Genomic DNA, 19,593 nt, shown 5'->3' with positions numbered 1-19,593 from the left:
TGCTCCTTCAGGATTTGCTGCGTTCACCATGACGGTTCGTCTCTCCCGGATCCAGCTGGCCCTGTTCTTCATCTTGCTCTGCCCGGTCAATATCATCGGACTCTGGTGGTAAGTGCTCAGTATTTACCACGTGCTTTATGTTCCTCCATCTCGTGTCAACCTGGGATTTAAATGATCTCACCCGACTTAGTTGTGTTTGATTTCTGATTTCTGCGCACAAAATAGGGCGTAATCACATTTTCTGTAATTATCCACAAAACTGTCACTCAGCACTACTTTACCGGCGTTTCTCCCTAAATACCCGGGACAGCCGTGGTGATATGATCATCATAACCAAAGCTGCAATCATCAGCTAACTCAGTATAGAGATCCATTAAAATGGACCAAACGAGCAGACAAAACAGTAATGGCAGGAAGATGAAAAGAAATACAAATGTCTATTTAATAATGTTTTTTTTTTAAAAAAAAAAAGTTATTCACACTTATGTTTTCATGTTTTTTTACAGCCTAATATTAAATTAACTAAATCTCCAGTAAACCAGAGGAAAATAATCAAGTTAAAAATAATGACAGTGGGAAAATATGGGTCCCCGGGGTGAAGAAGGACAAAGAGAGAGAGAAACAGGGTGGTGAGAGAGGTGTCTGCTGTTCATTGCCTGCAGTAACACATGGAGGAGAGGGAGATGGGTGGAGGTGGTGTGTGTGTGTGTGTGTGTGTGTGTGTGTGTGTGTGTGTGTGTGTGTAGTGGGGGGTTCAGTCAGGAATGTCAGGTGGCCCTCCAGGCGCAGTGGATATGTCATCATAAAACAATCCATATTGGCTCAGCTCTGCAAGGTGTGTGACAGTCGGACAGACAGATAGACAGACAGACAGAGAGACAGACAGCCCCCGCAGATCTGCTGATAACATATTTTCTGTCTATGTGGGTCTCTGTCTGTGTAGTGCTTTCGCTGTCTTGTGTGCAGTGTTTCATTAGACAACATTCAATATTTGTGGCTTCCTTTCCCCCTCTCTCTTTTGCACACACACACACACACACACACACACACACACACACACACACACACACACACACACACACACACTCTCAAACACACACAGACCACACTTCTGCAAAGCGGCAGTGTTTGAATGTGAAGCTTTGTGATTTTTTTCCAGCGAATCCTCCCACTGTTCATTCACAGCGCTGTCAAGGTCAATGTGGGTAGTAGTGTCACAGAGGCCGTGTAAGTCTTCTGAATGTCCTTGCATGACTGGCAGCTTCAGAGGACGTGTCTCCCCCAACCAGCGTTTCCATTATTCTGTCATTTAAACGCCTGATCAAAATTGGCTCATCTGTTTGTTGTCCTCTTTTGATTGGCAAAGAATAACCAACATCCAACTAAGTCTGAGTAACCCTCCATTCTGTCCAACCCACACTCGTCATTGTTAATGCATCTTCATGAAGTAAAACTCATACTTAGTCCTCTTTCACATATTAGTCTGTATAGTGGCTCAGAAAGCCCACTTAATGACACTTAAACGACTGGTAACAGAGAGGATAAGAAGGGAAAGAACTCTTCTTAAGGCTTTTGTGATTGTTTCCCAAAAGCTCTGTTTTTTTTAAAACTCCAGAATGGATTTTTCTGAGGTGGAGAGCTGAGGTGTGGTATCAGGTGATCACAGAGAAGCACAGAGAAAAAGATGTTTGAAATGTGACATTTAGCTTGCTTAGTAACACAAAGGCAAGTTCTTTTTAGCGAGAGGGGTGCTGGTCTGTAGCTGAACTCTGATGTGATCCAGCTGTGGAGGGAAAGTGGGAGAAACAATGTCCCTGCAGGGGTCAGTAATTTACATTGCCTTCAAACACTTGGGTTATTTGGGCCAAATCTGGCAAAAGTGTCACCCACCAAGGCTGAATACAATTTCTAAAAAAGAAAGAGTACTTCAAAAGATATAGACATGAGAGGACATATACAGCGCCTGATGAAAATACTGTCAAACTTTGACCGATTGTTGTGCCATTATTACCAACCAAAGCATCATTTGTTTTCCAGTTCACATACTCACAGTTCCTAATCTGTGGTGTGATCAGCTGGAAGCTCCTTGTGCCAAAACATATTCCACGTTCATGAAAGCAGCATTCTTCCAGCAGCACATTTTACAGGACTCTGGACATTGATTTTAGATAAAGCTGTAGTGGATTTTTAAGGGAATCAGCACTAAGGAACCAGTAGCTTCCTTTTTATCCCCACTGACATGCGTTGTCATCTTCTTTCACTCACTCACATGTTAACTGGCTCTCACACACAAGTGCGCTCACAGATTTGCACACACTTACACACTTACACACGCACAGTGACTGACTGCGGTGCAACTAGGGTGAAGCCACACCTGCGGGTTGCTCCCCTGTCTGCCAGGACAATGATGCTCTCTGTTGAAAGCTGGTGGACATACCATCATGCATCTCTCTTTCTCTGTCTCCTGCTCTCTCCTCTTCAGTGTCTCTATCTCTGTGTGTCTTTAGCCATACTTGTCCTTTGAAGGAAAATACCTATCATACAGATAGGTTGTCGCTGAAGGAAAGGAGAGAGAGCCGCAGTGATAGACAGAGAGTGAGAGAGATGAAATGCGGGGAGATGGCTGTCCTTTCAGAGCCTCCGCTGATTAGGGCGCTCTAATCATTTGGCCTGAGAGCAGAGAGCACAGCTCAGAGACTCAGAGGGGTGAGGAATGCCTTTGCTCTCTTATACTGATTTTGACTGCAGTGCTTAGTGGGGCCAACTTTGCTCTGTGTGTGTGTGTGTGTCTGTCACAGCCCCAGTCTGGCGGACAGCCCGCCTGGAGTGTGCCACGGACCTACAGGTGCACACACACTGCATATGTGTGTGTGTGTGTGTGTGTGTGTGTGTGTGTGCTTTCTCTTTTGTGTATTTATATGTGTGTCAGTCCAAATCCAAATCCAACCAGTGGTTCCTGGTTAATCTGTTTAACATGCACTCAGTGATGCACAAATGCGCTCATTCAGTCATACAGTTATGGGAGCACACAGTTATACACACACACCCAGACACACACACACACACACACACAGACCATATAGTCAGAGGAGTTTCATTGTAACAGATCTTATCTTGTCCACTCCACTCCTAGTCTGAAAAGCTAGATGTCTAATCAGGACCAGGGAGATGGGTACAGATAAAGATTAAATGACGATGTGGGTTTGGCATCAGGTAGAGAACTGAATTAAACGTGTTTGTGTGTGCCTGAGTATGTGTGTGTCTGCGCTTTTGTGCATGCATGCATTTTTGTGTTTTTGTGGGCATTCGTTCTTAAAGTACGTTCCAGTGTCAGAAATATATAGAGCAGAAGATAAAAATGGTCCAAGAAATGTCAAAATGCCTCTGTAACTCAATGAAGAGGGTCAGAAATAGTTCTCACGGTTTTAGAGTTGCTTTTGGAGTTGTATCCTTAATGAACACTTGCAAAGTTACAGGTTTTAATGTCATTTGGATTTCTGCATAAAAAAGTAGGAGTTGCTGCTGTTTGCAGATTTTAGTCCTTTATGTTTCTGTCTTTCTGTTCATGTTTTTTGTTTGTTCGCTTTTCATGGCATAACTTGTGAATCCCAAATCAGTTTGCTAACAGTCCGCAACCTTTTGTTGTAAAAAAAAATAAGACTGACAGTTAAAATGACAACAACAACTTATTAATATAATAACAATAACGACTTATTTCTTACAATAACTTATTCTGTCTCCAACATACATGTTAATGGAAGTGTAATGACTGCGATGCTGTTAGCGTCACTTTATTGGCACGACTTTTCAACCCATTAATACTACGTTTATCATAACCAATTCCCGGATATGTGTAGACAGATATTAAAAATACAATCAGTTTTACAAATATTCATGCCACTTGGTTGCCTGGGAAGACATTGCAGACCAAGGCGGCTGCAGTGAGCGGACATATGACAGTTCGCCAGAGGTGCTTGCTAATGCTGCTCATTAAAGTTTACTCGCTATTAGCTAACAGAGCTATTCTAGGCTGAATTTACGCTCAGTCCCATGCATGGCGTACGTTATGCCTCTCAGTCACATTTGCTTCTTTAGATGCCCATGTGGTACCTAAAGCACCAGGCTTCATATCATCTTAACATTCCAGCTTTCTGAGCCCTACTTTTCATCTGAATATATCCATTCTTGGACAATTTTTATCTTTTGGCTGTCAGTGCTGTTGGGTGTGTCGCTGTACCATGTTGTTACAACTGAACAAACTTGTGGATGTTTTTCTTATGTGAAATTGGTTTGTTGGTGTTGGTTTCCCCTTGGTCACATTTTATTGCTATTTAAACTGGGTGCATTACAAATTATGAACGCTGAAACGTTTTATTGAGACAAATTTCATTGTTCTCAACCTTGTTTTGCGCCAGCAAGAACAACATGCTCAAACGTGTTTGAAAGTAATCGACTTGTCCCAGACTAGGTCAGGAAGACAGGAAAGCAATTACCAGGGGCACACAACCCCTTTTTACACTGTAAAGGCAGTGAGGCTGGCAAGGTACTGAATTTGTTCCCATCCATTTTCCATCTTGTTTGTTTGTTGTTTTGCTTGTGATCTCCATTTATTTATCGCCTTGCTTTATCTCCTTATGAGTATCCCTGTCTCCACATCTCTTACTGAAGCCCTCTCCCACTATCTTTTTCTGTCTCTAGACACCCTCTCTTTAGCTGTCTCTCTTTGACCCTTTTTCTTTCTCTCTCTCACTCTGGCGTCTCAAACTAGCGCTTGTCGTGACTGTCTTCATCTCCAGCATACTTGAGGGATTAAGGAGGGATGAAATTCACTCATTCGTGGGCGGAGTGAAAAAAAAAAAAGAAGGGCCCCGTACAGTACAGCACTTTATCTATGGTGAGGTGAGATCCTTAATGAAACCTGAGGTCGCTCTGAGCACCAATGTTTAATCTCTTTCTGACCCACCTCTGAGATCAGAAAACACTGAATAAGGCATCTATTTTTCACATCATCGCTTGAAACTTCAATGCTTTTTATTTCCAGTTTCCAGCTACATTATGTAGCAACAGTCCAACAAATGCAAAAACATACTACTCAAAGGTTAAGTTCTGGATTGGACCATGCAGCTTGTTGCAGGTGGTTTTTATCTTGGTATTTTTGTTACTTTGTCTTGTTTTATCTCTCATTATCTTTGTTTTGGGACTTTATCACCTTGAATAGCTGCTCGTGTGAGACAGTGTTTGGTTAAAGCCCCTGATGATATCAATGACTGCACGTTCTTGATGGTGTTTTGCATCTGTCCACGAGCTAAATGATAAATGAGAGGCAGAGGAACAGTGGCACTTTGCATGGAAAGGATCTGATTACTGTCTGACTTTGTAGTTCCTTCTCTAAGTGCACACGTGTATATATCTGTGGCGGTGCTTGGATAAATGTGCATGTATGTAATGTAAATGCAGGATTTTGCATGCCATCTTCATTTGTGCGTATGCATCCACTTTAAACATCCTATTATGAGCATTTCAGCTTCAAGAGGGTCACTTTGGTCTTTATTTCATGCTGTAGAGTCAGCAGCTCACTCTTTTAAGTGTTTTTGTCTTTACCGAGGGTGAGACAAATAGGAGGTAGCAAGGACAGTGGTATTAATTATGCAGAATACAAGCTTTCTCTGCAGCAGCATTTCTAACCAACCAGATAAGATTGAAGAAAAAAGACAAGATGCAAAGTATGTAAGTATACACATCACTACTGCTCTATTAAAATAAATAGAGAGAAGAGAAATGACGAGTAGACAATACGGCATGTCCCATGCATGAACGACATATTGTGATGTCTCTAGTAATAAAAAACCTCACTAAGCCACCTTAGTTCAATTAAGTTAAAACAATTCCGCTTTTCTTTGCACCTGCCACATGCACTTTTCAGTGTAAGTATTATCATATTCTATTCAACCTCGCCAGGATGCTCACTTTTATGTAGCGATCTCCAAACAAGGGCAAGAATGCTGGGCGCTTACAGTCATCCTATTATCCAATTAACGCACCCCATTTTTGGGTATATCTGCTGCAATGCGCTTTTCCACCTCAGTTCACTCCAGTTTCCGATTCAGACTACATTCCCATTCTCCTCCCATCATACCCCGTCTCTAACCTGACATTTAAGACAGTGCCATGGGAATTATCAAAACAGGCTTCAACCGAAATCAAGGAATAAATTCATGCTGTGGTGATATTAGGCTCTCACAATATAATCATGATTTACCTTCTTTAATTTGTACTTGACTTGAACACAGGTGAGTTACGTAATAGCCTCCAACCAGTTTGAATGAATGTATTAAGATTAAAAACAAAGTGGCTGAAAAGTACCATTCATGTTCGTCAAAACTTTGCTGTTTTATAATTGTTGTAATTATTATTGTATGATTCTAATTATAATTGTTGCATCAGATCTTCCACCAAGCGGTCTGTCTTCATCTCTGTCACTTTTCTGAATTCGCTTTTGTGCACAAAGAGGTCAGAGAGAAACTTTTCTCTCACTGTCAAAGCCCTCTAACTGTCTGTGTCTTTTGCTTGCAGGACGCCATCCAAATGTCATCCAGTACATTCACAAGTTTTACAACTCTACACCTCCCATTGTAAAAACCAGGCTGGCTATTGTGAGCTGCTCACAGAGCTGGTTTCCCAACGCTGCCCCTGGCACACACACACACACACACACACACACACACAGGCATAAGCAAGTATAAAAATCTACACATATTGTATAGAAACACACTGCACATTTTCTCTCACTCTCTCTCTCTCTCTCACACACACACACATATACACACAGCATGATAACAGTGGGTAGATAATAAGTGGTTGTTGAGAGGGAGTGTGTGTTGCTAAGTATTGTACCTGTACCTGCTAATTAACACATACAGACTGTCTGTATAACTTAATTATCTATGTGACTATCACACACATTGACGTGAGGAAACACACACACACTGTGCACTCATGCACACATTGTACACACGGAACACCTGTATTTAAGAAACAGCATTGTTTCCATAGTGATGTTGCCAATACACTGTCAATAATTATAGAAGGAATGCAACAGTGGGTGTCCCAGGAGTGTGTGCGTGCGTGCGTACGTGTGTGTGTGTGTGTGTGTGTGTGTGTGTGTGTGTGTGCATGCTCTGATGCATTCATTTGTGCATGTATGCTTAAGTACCAATGCAGTAATTATCTTTAACTATAATTTCCAGTTTCTCATGTTACATACCAGACCATAATGGCTCATGCTGTAGGATTAGGTGTATTTACTCCCTCTAATCTTCAGACAAGTTGAGTTATCAGAATGATTTAGAAGGAAACCATAACTGTAATCCATGCTGTTTTCCTTTATCATGTGTTTAAGTTCAGGGGGATAAAAGTATTTGGGCAGTTTGCCTCTGGATCCATCATGCTATTGGTTTGCAAAAAATTCAGAGGTGAATTGGGTTTTTATTCCATCACGTGTCGATATGCTAGTCTGTCATATAAATAGCTGTATTCTTTACGTTTTTCAAAAACCACGAGGACTTTGCAAGTATGAATGTGTATGTGTGTGTGTGTGTGTGTGTGTGTGTGTCTTGCTCGATATCAGACCGCCAGGAGAGAGGATTGGCAAGAGTGTTTGTTCTGCTTCTTAAAACAAACTTGCGAAGCAGATGAATGATATCAGGCGGTGCGATTAACAGGGACAAGGCTGAATGAAAACCTATGAGGTAGTCATTTGCTCACTCTTGCTCTTGTTCTCGCCCTCTCTCTGTCATGCACACCCTTCTGACTCCTGTTCCATGGTAAAATGTGAAGTTATGGATCACATCTGCTGAGATTCAGTGTCTAAAACTCAACTGTGGAGAAGAAGTGAATGACGGGGGTGGGGGGGGGGGGTTGAGAAAAGGAATTGAACGTACATAAACACCATAGAGTGGGGGGCAGGTAAGGCCTCAGAAAACCACTTTCCTGTTATGCCACTGAAGTGGCCGTACATGCTGGCAGGGCTTCTAAGTGCTAGAGCCAAACTGCTCTTTCCCATTGAGAGTAAGAATAAACTATTTATCTTTATTATACACACTAATCTGTCAAAGCTATTGGGGAGGTCTAGGGTCCGTACTCGTTAAGAACAAGATGTATGTATATATGTTTTAATGCTTTAAATATTTGAGCTACATGATTTATTTTGCCACACATTTAAACATTCATTTTTGTTCTTTTTAGTAATAAAATGTATACATTTTTCATTCAGATGGGTTTAATCTTTGTTTTTTTAGTTGTGCTGATTCGAGGGATACGTGTGGTTTAAGTGGTAAAGTTCTTAACTGCTACAGAATCTCCAGAGAAGTTGTATCATCAGGAAATCTAGAAAATCTGCCATCTGGTTTACCAAAATCAACTTAAGTAAGATCAACTGTAAATGGCCTGTCTGTTAAGAGACTTCCAACTGTTCCGCGTCCAACTTTGTGAGGACCACACACTTCACCCAAGCGCAGTCCAATGGCAAAATACAGACTTGTGAAACTGACGTCAGAGCTGAGATGCCTCTGGGAAACTCTGTGCTCCATTGTCTCCCATGTGCCTATTCAAGAAGCATATTGTCGCCACAGCTGAGAAGTGGTGGGCAGAGTTGGCAGGCTTAGCAGCCGCAGAGAACAACTTGCATTTGGTTTGTGGCTGCTGATGAGAGCAGCCACAGTGTTTACTGGGTCATAAAGTTAAAAGGTGTTGCTCACCAAAAACAAAAGTGGGAACTTTCTGTTGTTGTCATGTTACTGACAGATTGTTCTCATCTCTTCAATAACATTGTGTAAACTTTTCCAGGGCGGTGGGCAGTCCGCTGGTGATGGACCCCAACAGCATTTGCAGGAAGGCGAAGCGTCTGGCGGGAAAGCAGGCTGAGCTGTGCCAGACTCAGCCAGAGATTGTCAGTGAGGTGGCCAAAGGAGCCAGGCTGGGCGTCAGGGAGTGCCAGTACCAGTTCAGGTACCGCCGGTGGAACTGCACTAGCCACAACAAGTACTTTGGCAAAATACTGCAGCAAGGTGAGTGGGGAAGGAATGGATGTGGTCTGCACGTCGTTAACTACCTTTATTTCTTTCATTTTCCCCTGTCTTTTACTCCTATTATCTAGTATGGAGTTCCAGTTCCACCTCACCAAAGCAACACAAGTATAAACTCACTAAATGTGTTAAACAGGGACACTAGTTGTTTGGATTTACAAAATGAAAACGTGCATGTGACTCACTTCTATGGCTTTTTTACCCCTGACCCAGATGTACGTAGCTGATGGAAGAGATATAAATTCCCTTAATGATTTTTGTGGCTCTCTCCATCAGTCCCTTCCAAAAGCCTCTCACAGGGCTTTAAATCTCTGCATAAAAAACAAATTAAAAACACTGTCATGTCCCATTTTTCAGCCGTGAGTAGCTTAGGATCTGAACCCACGACCCCACAACCGCAGCCGACGGCCTTACGTCAGCTTGAGGTCAGATCCCTGTCTGATGCCACTCCAACAGACAAGGGCAGCTGTTGTATTTCAGACCAGACATATTCACACTTGACTGACTCTCCTCTTCATCAGATTGGGCACGCTTGAAATGATCAGCTAAAATTGCCTTTTCTCTTAACATCTCTCTTAAGATCTCTTAACATCTTCCTCCAGCTCTTTGAAGTCTGTAATATAACTGATGTTGGGTCACTGCTGGGTCTCCAATTACTGTGTTGGTTTTTCTCTTGTGTGATTAGATTCATAGAGAGCTGCCTGTCTCTTCTTTGAGTGGTACTACAGAGAGCCTTTATCTCTGTGTTTAGTCCACAAACAAGGAATAATCAATATTAATATACAACAAACAATGTGTCAAGCATGTTATTACTGCTAGAAGATGTGCATATTGAAGTTTTGTGCTCACCTATCATTAACATCACAAGGAAGTGGCACATGACATTATAATCACATTTTCCATGCCATAATACTGAATTATCAATCTTCAGAACTTTTTCCATCAAAGCTGCATAACTTTCCCATTTTGGAAAATTTGCGATTACTTCTTGGCCTAAGCATGCTTAGAAATTCCAAGCTTCCCGCAGGAAGTACAGCACCTTAAAATGCTGGGATATAAACTTTCAGCATTATACTGACAGGGAAGGAAAAGTCAAACCCGTTGCATAGCAAGCATTTAACATGGAAGTGTTGTTGCTTTGTGCTCAAGATAAACATATTTTACTTTAATCAGAAACACACAAAGTAGCAATGATGTGTCATGAAGTATTTTCCTAGTTGTCACCATTAAAATAAAAGGCACAATGTTGCCCTGCTGCAGCCAGTTTATAACTTAGGAGAGGTCTGTTATCATTTGTAAAGACAAAGTTTGATACTGAATTTTTACATTCTTCCATCTGTGTAAGCGATTTACCTGGAAAGGATCTTCTCCCTAAACAAACATTCAGTGTTGATAATGACATGTCACCTGAAAGGACACCAGCCATCCACATGAGCATAGTTCTGCATCACGACATCAGAAAGTTTACATCTTTTGTCAGTAGCTCATGTAGCTCTCTTATCTCATTTGAACATGTGACGCTACAAGTGTTGCCAGAGTCTCCGAAAGAGAGAGAGAGAGAAGAAGAAAAAAAATGAAGATTATCAGATAGAGAGGAAGAGAGAGGGAAACAGGGGCAAGAATCTACCAGTAGGAGACAGACTACCTATTAATCACACATTCCTGCCTGTCTATATGGGAGGCCAAAGTGCTCCTCTGTTTTGAAGCCTTTGTCCTCAATTACCTGGATCTGCTCTTAATGGCTGTTTATCATGAGCTAATAACAGTAAATGTCAAAATAAAAGCCGCTGTATTTAATACTGACTCCCTCTAAGTGGTTTACTTAACCCCACTGACCTGCCTTTGGAGTTTTTTGTGATAATATGCTCTGTCAGATGACTCTAATGACACATGCTTCTTTGTAGAGAAATCAGACAATGCATTGAAAACTGGTGTCTGTTTTCTTTTAAAAGTGGAAATTTTTCAAACACTAAATATAGTAGTAAATTTAAATGGTGAGGTCTGTAAGTTGTATAAAAGGAAGGGTTTGTAACATTGGAGAAACTAGTGAAAGCAATTAGAATTTGAAAACATTCAATCAAAAACATCCCCCCCCACCCCTCCCCCTCAGGGCTCCCTCCAAAGCCACTCCCCTACAACACATCAGCGCGTGCTGCCTGTTTACTGCTAGAGGGCCACGACAGTGATGAGAAGTCCAGCCACCTCTGTGACTCCACAGCGGGATCTACCGTTCTTTCTGTACACAAACTAATATGACCTTTAGCACATAGTTACTGCTCACTCGGCTCAGAGTGTGTTCTTGTGCTAATGAGTTAGCTCCATGGATGCATGGTTAGCTCACTAAACAACAAATTTGAGAGTCACAGGCTTCTCTCCCTCTTCAGTTCAGTGGGTGTGCATCTCCTGCTTTGGTAACTGCATCTCAAAATTTGGCTGCACTGTCTCTGCCTTTATTGTGTAACTATCAATGTATCACATGCATACTTTGGCGCTAAAGTGTTTCAGGTAAATGGTAATGATAACATCTGTGCACAGCCTGGTTTTGTAGATTTTGGTAGTTGGATTTGTGGACATTATATTTCAATGTATGGTTATGTTAAGAAAGCAAGGCCATAGGGTGATCTTCATCCACTATAAACTCTGCAGCACTCGTGTCCTGTAGTGTGTTCACTGCCTAACCTTCCTCAGAAATGGGCTTTGCTTCGTGACATGTTAAAGGATGTCATCATGTGCGCCTGAGTACAGACAGTGAAACAGATACTGTCTGCTGAAATAGCACACACACACACACATTAATGTGGCATGGTGCAAATGTATACCTTTTACACTTGAAGCCAGAGGAGAAAGAGAAACTTAAGTGTGTATTTGTGTGTTCACATAATAGAGGTTTTGGTTGATTTCACAGCATTACTGAAACAAGTGTCAATGAGTGAACGTGTCGACACAAGACACCATTCTTGTGTTTTTTGCATTGAAACTGAAATGTTCTCTCCTCTGGATATGAAACTTTCCGCCCCATTCAGCTTTCTCGTCATGAATTGGTAGTTATTACCCAGTTTTCCTTGATCTTCATCGTGTTTAAATAACATAAAGACCCTGGAGTGGTGAACTGCAGTGTGAGCCAGCCAGCATACATTCATGCAAGTAATCACATCAATGATGTTGATGTTCTTCTGTGAGAGTCCTGATAGATTGTGCACATTATGTGCGTGTGGAGTGCTGTTTCGCTGTAGATTAAGCAAGGACTCTTGCTCTGGGCTGTAAAGTGGTTAAAAAGTAATTAAATCTGTCATTAATCATGTCAAGTACCTTCTCACTACTGATCTTTACAGGCAGACACAAATATATAGAGACAGGCAGCAGGCGATTTGTTAATAACAGTGGGATGGCCTGATGGGAGAGCACCCTTCCTATAATATTACAGGACTATTATAGGACTACTACAGGCATCAATGTGTTTCTATGATCCTCTGTCACACTTCCAAAACTGCACTTTACCACTTGTCACTTTGATTATTAAGGTTACAACACTCTATAGAGTATATATAGAGCTTCAATATAGTATAGATTGAGTATGTAAAGTGTATAGATTAGCGAAAATTATTGATCCAAGACAAATCTGAGAGAAAAAGGTGTAATTACTAATCTCTCTGGTACTTCAGCACCGCGGACAGTGCCATAGATTCATCAATACACAACACAGATAGGGGCCGTTGATATGTTGCGTTTAGAAATGCGTGGATAACGCTAGCAATGCTGCTTTCATCTTTTCATTTAAGGAGCTTGGGAGGTGATGGTACTGTCATGTCTGCCATTACTAAGCAATCAAAATCAGGAAAATGTTTAGCCTTGCAAGAAAATGTTGTAGCAATCATTAGAACAAGTGAAATTAGCTAGCTAGCACAACCATTAACCTTTAAAACTTGGCTCCGTGGCGTAAATATGTATCTGTATGCAAATGCGAATGTATCCCTTGGTGTTGTTCCTTCTGTTGGTGTCAAAACAGTAACATCCATCTTTAGGTGTCCTAGAAACGCCCAAAAAACATTTGGGCACATTGCAACTGCTGTGCACCGACACACGGGCACTTTCGGTTTTGATGCTTGCTTGTTTGTGCCTGCATAAGATGCAATATCTGCCTCTAACGAGGAAGCATTTTGATCATTTTACTAACAGGTGGGATGGCACCCCCCCCCCCCATCTCCCCTCTAACTGCCTATTGGAGACAGGTTTACACATGTTTACACCTTGGCACACTTTGTGCTTTTTTGGTATTTAGAGTAACTATTTGATAGATGATATGAAGCAGTGATCCTCCTGCCCTGAGAGTGAAACGCCCGTCAGGGTGATTCATGCGATATTGTATTGTTTTAAGCAAAAAAACACGCATTAAATTGTTGCATGTAAAATACTAATTGTGTTTAAGTGAATAAATGAATACAGGTCAAGTGGTTGTGTTTTCAAGCCAGGTGCTTTGGCATCAATGAGAAATGGTTTCTCCACCTGTGCATAACTTTGTTTCTGGCCCAGTCTGTATCCCACTTGCGAGCAGTTACTTTAACTAGAAATGTAAACCCGAAAAGTGCTCATGTTGGTGTGGCACAGTGATTAGACCGGGGGTACCTCACAGGGAGAAGTAGAGGTACAAAAAGTACCAATTGAAAGGGACCTGGGGAAAGTCATATAAGTTGGACCTGACCAGACTACTAAGGCCCAAGTTGACTCACGAAGACCTGTAACAAAAAGGGGCCTTTTTGCCAGTTACCCTGGTAAACATCAGGGCGCTGCAGCTTCCCCCCACAGTCCAAATACATGCAGTTTAGGATAACTGGTGACTCTAAATTGCCAGTTGCTGAGAATGTGAATGGTTATATGTATCAGCCCTCTGCTGACCTTTTTATGGCGCCTTTCACCACTGTCAGTCGGGCTATAGTACATAAGAAGTCCTCCAAATTAAATTCCAAAGTACCACATTTGTAGTAGATGTAGTACAATGTTTTGTTGACCCATCAATCCGTCCTGATCTCCTCTCCACATGTACTTTGTCGCACTGATAGTTAGACAAGTAAATAGTAAATGGTTAGTGTTTTAGATCATGTAAAACTCTTTAATTCTACATTTACATTACCCATTTACACACCATTCATACACTAATGGCAGTTTGCCAATCGGGAAACTAGTCATTTACACGCTGAAGCGCAGCTTTGGGAGCGATGTGGAGTTCAGCTCAAGGATGCTTCGACATGCAGACGGGAGGAGCTGTAAAGGGAACGACCCGCTGTACGTCTGAGAGAACTGTTATTTCTTCTGCTTTTTGTGTTACATGATTTTTCTTGTACTGTCCATATATTCTATATCTGCTTCCACTTGTTGTAGCTTTTGTCAATTTAGCTCATAGTTGCTTCACATTTACAGGCTAGTGATGGCCTAATGTCACAGTATATCTAATTGATAGTGCTTGCTGTCGGCCTCAGCCACATAAGATAACTTTTTGGACTGTCTGGCGGACCATATGCTACAGTCTCCTGCTGCTCTGATCATTTGGAAAAAGCACCTGATGTGACCACCAGTTTATGCACATTACCAAATCCACCAAAACTGATAATCCTTAGGATTAATACCTCACTCTATAAGAAAACAAACATAATTTGATGAAACTATGCCCGTCTGGACTGTGAAATGATTTTACATTGAGCTACTTTCAACTTTAAATCCCAGAGTATTAAATGAATATGTGCTAATTCCTGCAGAAGGGCCTTCTGGAATTAGAAGCAGACATAGACAGGCCCAGACACCCACCGAGGCAGAGAATTTGTTTGGAATTTATGTCTCCGAGGAAAATAAGAAACAGGTTGCCTCAAATCATCTGATTTTTGATAGCTTCTTTTACGCATAACAACAATCTTCTCAATGTCTCTCTCTCTCAACACTCTGCTCTCATTCCTACTTACTCTTCCGCTCTTTTGTTTTATTCTCTCTCTGTCCAGTTTTAGTTGGATAATATTTTGCTCCAGGTCGCTGATTTTCCAACAGTAAAAAAATAAACCAAAATTACAAATACTGCTTTTTTGCTTGTATTAACATATATCAACATGACATTCGCCTCATTTTCTTCTTTATCAAATGCAGTGTTTCAACAGTGTGCAGATTGGATCTGAGAGCACCTAGACAGGCACCCAGCTTGTTTGGATACAGCTTTTATTGCTATCACCATATTGTACTAATAATGACTTATGTGCTGATGTTTCACACCTGTGCCCTCTTCTGCTGAACAGCGGCAACAGTGAGGTGTGGTCTTAACTGAGCATCAAGGAGAACATACAGCACACAGAAACGCTCTCCATGTCCTACCACACACATGTAAAACAATACATGCAAATACATTTAAGTTGTTTATTCAACATGAACCACTGGCATAAGCCACTGCCAATTTTTGAGATAAAAAAAAAAAATCCATAAATAACACACACACACACACACACTTTTCCCACATATATGCATTGGCACTCAAACTTATACAAATTTGGCTGCATTGGAGACACCTCTGGATGTTGGGGTGTACAGCTGGTATTGATATCACAGTGTGCTGGGGTGTGCAGGTCTCGTCGCACGCCACCCATTCTGTGTGTGCATGTGTTACCGCTCCTAATGAATCCCATTCACTGAATCATGCGATATGGAGTTGGCAGTGTTGACGGCAGTGACTGCACGCTCGCCGCCTTCCAGCTCTCAGAAATAAAAGTGCTTCACTTAGTCTCCACACACACATACAATGGTCCGCGGAGTGGCTATTCTTTTTCTCCCTCTCATTCTCGCACACATTACACATGCATATTCTCAGTCCCTGGTTTCTCATCATTGTAGGCTGAATTTTGCCATTGAAATCGTCAGTCTTCCCAGCAATTACCATTGCTTGTTTCTCTGGAAACGTAGAAAAGAACAGAATTATCAAGACATTAATCTGTCTAAGCCCCAGGCCCATTCTGTCCTCCTGAAGACATAAATCTTTAAACAGATCACAATTATATATATATATCCACTTTTTCTTTTTAAAGGCTCAGTAATTTTTTTAGTAACAGCTGGGCGCTGTAGTTTGTAACATCCATAACAGGAGCAAAAAGGGCATTTGTTAGGAACTATTTTCAGCAGCGGATTAATTCACATTTAGTGCACTTCTATTTATGGCAGCAAGACAGAGTAGGCTAGATAGACTCGGCCTAATCTACTGTGCCCATGTTCATTGTAATGAAAGAACATCACATCTGTCTGTTTTTGGACAAAAAGTGAGCTGTATGGCATGTAGGAATACAGTATATGAGGCTTTGGATACACAGAAAATGCTTTTAAATAGCATCAGTTTATTGTTTATTTTAGTTATGGGTTTTGCTTTCAAGCTAGAAATATAGAATATTGCCAGCTTCATCCTTTATATGACTTTTTTTCTCTTCAGCAATGTTTAATCTAATCCCAGTAACTAAACACAGATTTAAAAGGGTCTGAAAGATCAAAATAGACTATTTTACAGTCACTGACAATAGTACACAAACAAAATGAGGATTTTGAAAAATGAGGAATTGATTCAACCCAGTTGGTGTCTGAGATTCTTCCATGTTCTTTTCTTGTTGACAATAGCTGCAATAACTGACGATCAAGACTTTATGAGCCAAGGGTTAGAATGATGCTGAAGCCACCGGCAAGAACAGACGATCAATTTGCAGTTATGGTTGGACATGCCTTCAGCCAGGAGTGCTAAGCCCTGCGCCCGAAATAAACCTGCAGCTGTGGTGTGTTTGAGTGTGTGACCATGTGTATGAATGTGCATTAGAGGGGGAGAAATAGCCATCCTCTCAGCACCACAAATCCAATGACGCTTGAGATTGTAGTAATGGAGCAGGATTGAGAGAAAGGTGCTTTTATCCTGTTCCATGGAGCTGTAATACTGACTGACTGGATGGAGAGACAGATCCCTGGAAACCAGCTCCTCCTTTTCTCTGTTCCAAACAAACCAAACCAAACAAATTAAAAGCCCTCTTTTGCTTGTCCCTTGTCCTTTAGACATCCGAGAGACAGCGTTTGTTTATGCCATCACGGCGGCCGGTGTGACCCACGCTGTGACCCAGGCCTGCAGCATGGGAGAACTCCTGCAGTGTGGCTGTGAGGCCACCAGGAACAGAGCACCTCCAAGGCCACCTTCGTCCTCCTCCTCCTCCTCCTCCTCCTCCTCCTCCTCCTCCTCCACCTCTGGGGATGGCGTCAAGTGGGAGTGGGGGGGATGCGGAGATGATGTGGAGTTTGGTTATGAAAAGTCAAAACAGTTTATGGATGCCAAGAGGAGGAGGGGCAAGAGCGACATTAGGACACTCGTTGACCTGCACAACAACGAGGCTGGGCGGCTGGTAAGCAGTTTCAGAATCAATACCTCAATATGTCTGTGCAGTTTCCATTTCAGTTTTGAGGGCGTAGAGTTAGAACTATACTGAGTGCGGCTGCAATGCACTTTGTGCAAAAAGAAATATTTCAACTGATACAATATTGCAGTAAACACAGGTCTGATAACTCTTAACAGATTTTTGCAGCAAAGGTGTTGCTTGTCCTGTGGAATGTTCCATCATTCCACAAACATGTGAAAGGGAAAGACATTGCCCCCAGCCATATTTGTGTAGCGGCGTAAGTTGATATTCTAACAAGAATCATGTTTCTGAAACACAAAAACAAGAGCGTGCCACACATTTTGTTTTCAAGCCTCCAAGGCAGGTAGCTTCTAACATTTCCACAGCCCATGTAGAAGTTTAAAGTTCCTTTGTTGCTCACCTGAACTCTGAGTGAAGTATGGCCCCATCACAGTGCTACTGAAAGAGTGGAGGTAAAGTAGCACCTTTTGGGAGTGGGAGTACTTAATTATGTTAATAATTAATAGAACTCGGTAAATCTTCCAGATTGCATTTACTTTTAGCCGTCTGTGTTTTGTTGGTCTCAGTGTGTTACACCCACTTGTAGAAATGTTGACACATGCACAAGCAAAACGCAGAGTTACAAAGTTCACTTGACTTGGGGTCAAAAGTAGGTGGGGAAGGGAGCAGAGAAGAGGAGGATTTTGGGATGTAGTTCTATTCAGCATTAGCTAACAAAGCATTTGAACAAAAGAGGAGACCTGCACACAAATGCCCAGAGGTTGAGAAATAAGTGTGCTGTGATGCGTGCAAATGTCTGTTTATGTGCATGCATGCATGTGTGCTTTTTTTCCAGGTTTTGCAAGTGTGTGTGTGTGTATGTGCGTATGTGTGTGTGTGACTGAATTGGCAGGTGTGTGTGTGTGTGTGTATGTGCGTGTGTGATGGGTTAATTATGTGCAGTATAAGTGAATGATCTGTTGTCAAGGCTTGTTAGATGTAGGAAGGCCAGAGGCAACATGGAGGGCGAGGGGGGTTGGGGAGTTAAATTCCTTCTCAATAATGTCTGCTTTTATCTTACCTATCTATCAGTGTGTGTGTGTGTGTGTGTGTGTGTTTGTCTGTGTGTGTGTGTGCTCCACTCTGTGTCACATCATGAAAACACTAATAATAAATTATTTCTGTAGAGAACATGACATTTTTTCAAAAGCAGCTCTGTTCACTTCAGGGTACAAGTTTAAAAGTTTCCTTTGTCCCCTTTTTTTTACTGTTTGATCAATCTTGTCTCCTTCTTCATCATTCTTTACCTCTCTCCTTTCCCCCACCATCCAAACCCCTAAACCCACCCTCCCCTCCACATTTTCCCCTCCCAGGCAGTGAAGCTCTACATGCGGACAGAGTGTAAGTGCCACGGACTGTCGGGCTCATGCACCTTGCGCACATGCTGGAAAAAGATGCCTCATTTCCGTGAGGTAGGCGACCGCCTGCTGGAGCGCTTCAATGGTGCTTCCAAGGTGATGGGTGGTAATGATGGCAAGACCCTAATCCCTGTTGGCCAGAACATAAAGCCACCAGATAAACAGGATCTGATCTACTCTGACGAGTCGCCCGATTTCTGCCTTGCAAATCGGAAAACAGGTTCCCTGGGGACACGGGGACGCATGTGCAACAGCACAGCCATGGACATCAGCGGCTGTGACCTGCTGTGCTGCGAGCGTGGCTACCGGGAGGAAACAGTGGTGTTTGAGGAAAACTGTCTCTGTCGTTTCCACTGGTGCTGTGTGGTCCAGTGCAAGAAATGCTTGGTCCAAAAAGAGCTTAGTCTCTGTCACTGATGAACTGATGACCTGAGGCTGAGAGCTGTCAGTATAACTTGGTTGATTATAATTACTTCTGTTCTGTTCCTGAGGTTTTTGCTTTAGTTTGGTTAGTGTGAGATAACGGTAGCATTTGGGCTTTGATGGTGATCCTTTTGTTTCTGTTTTTGCACCAGTCACAGTCAAATGATGTCCCAAAACTGTTCACTTCAAATAGCATTTGATCCCAGTTCTGACAGACATAAGAGGTGCTGGCCAAAGGTTCAAAAGGCACAGGAAGTAGATGCAGCCACATGGAAAAGA

At 42.1% G+C, this 19,593-nt stretch overlaps 1 protein-coding gene across 1 annotated transcript; it reads left to right on the top strand.

Moving 5' to 3' along the window:
* Positions 1-28: 28 nt before the first annotated feature.
* wnt6b (wingless-type MMTV integration site family, member 6b) lies at positions 29-19,308 on the top strand. The gene is made up of 4 exons (XM_070837841.1): positions 29-108; positions 8,845-9,065; positions 17,139-17,479; positions 18,847-19,308. Exons 1-4 carry the CDS (start codon positions 29-31, stop codon positions 19,306-19,308), a joined length of 1,104 nt encoding a protein of 367 aa, XP_070693942.1.
* Positions 19,309-19,593: the final 285 nt, after the last annotated feature.

The sequence above is a fragment of the Pempheris klunzingeri genome, chromosome 10 (assembly GCF_042242105.1).
Source record: "Pempheris klunzingeri isolate RE-2024b chromosome 10, fPemKlu1.hap1, whole genome shotgun sequence".
Taxonomy (NCBI): domain Eukaryota; kingdom Metazoa; phylum Chordata; class Actinopteri; order Acropomatiformes; family Pempheridae; genus Pempheris; species Pempheris klunzingeri.
This window is presented reverse-complemented; position numbering and strand designations above follow the sequence as displayed.

Bases quoted from the DNA above. Each gene is read 5' to 3' on its own strand.
- wnt6b (XM_070837841.1), top strand. From the start codon at position 29: ATGACGGTTCGTCTCTCCCGGATCCAGCTGGCCCTGTTCTTCATCTTG. The intron at 109-8,844 runs GTAAGTGCTCAG...AAACTTTTCCAG, and splicing joins AATATCATCGGACTCTGGTG to GGCGGTGGGCAGTCCGCTGG. The intron at 9,066-17,138 runs GTGAGTGGGGAA...CTTGTCCTTTAG, and splicing joins TGGCAAAATACTGCAGCAAG to ACATCCGAGAGACAGCGTTT.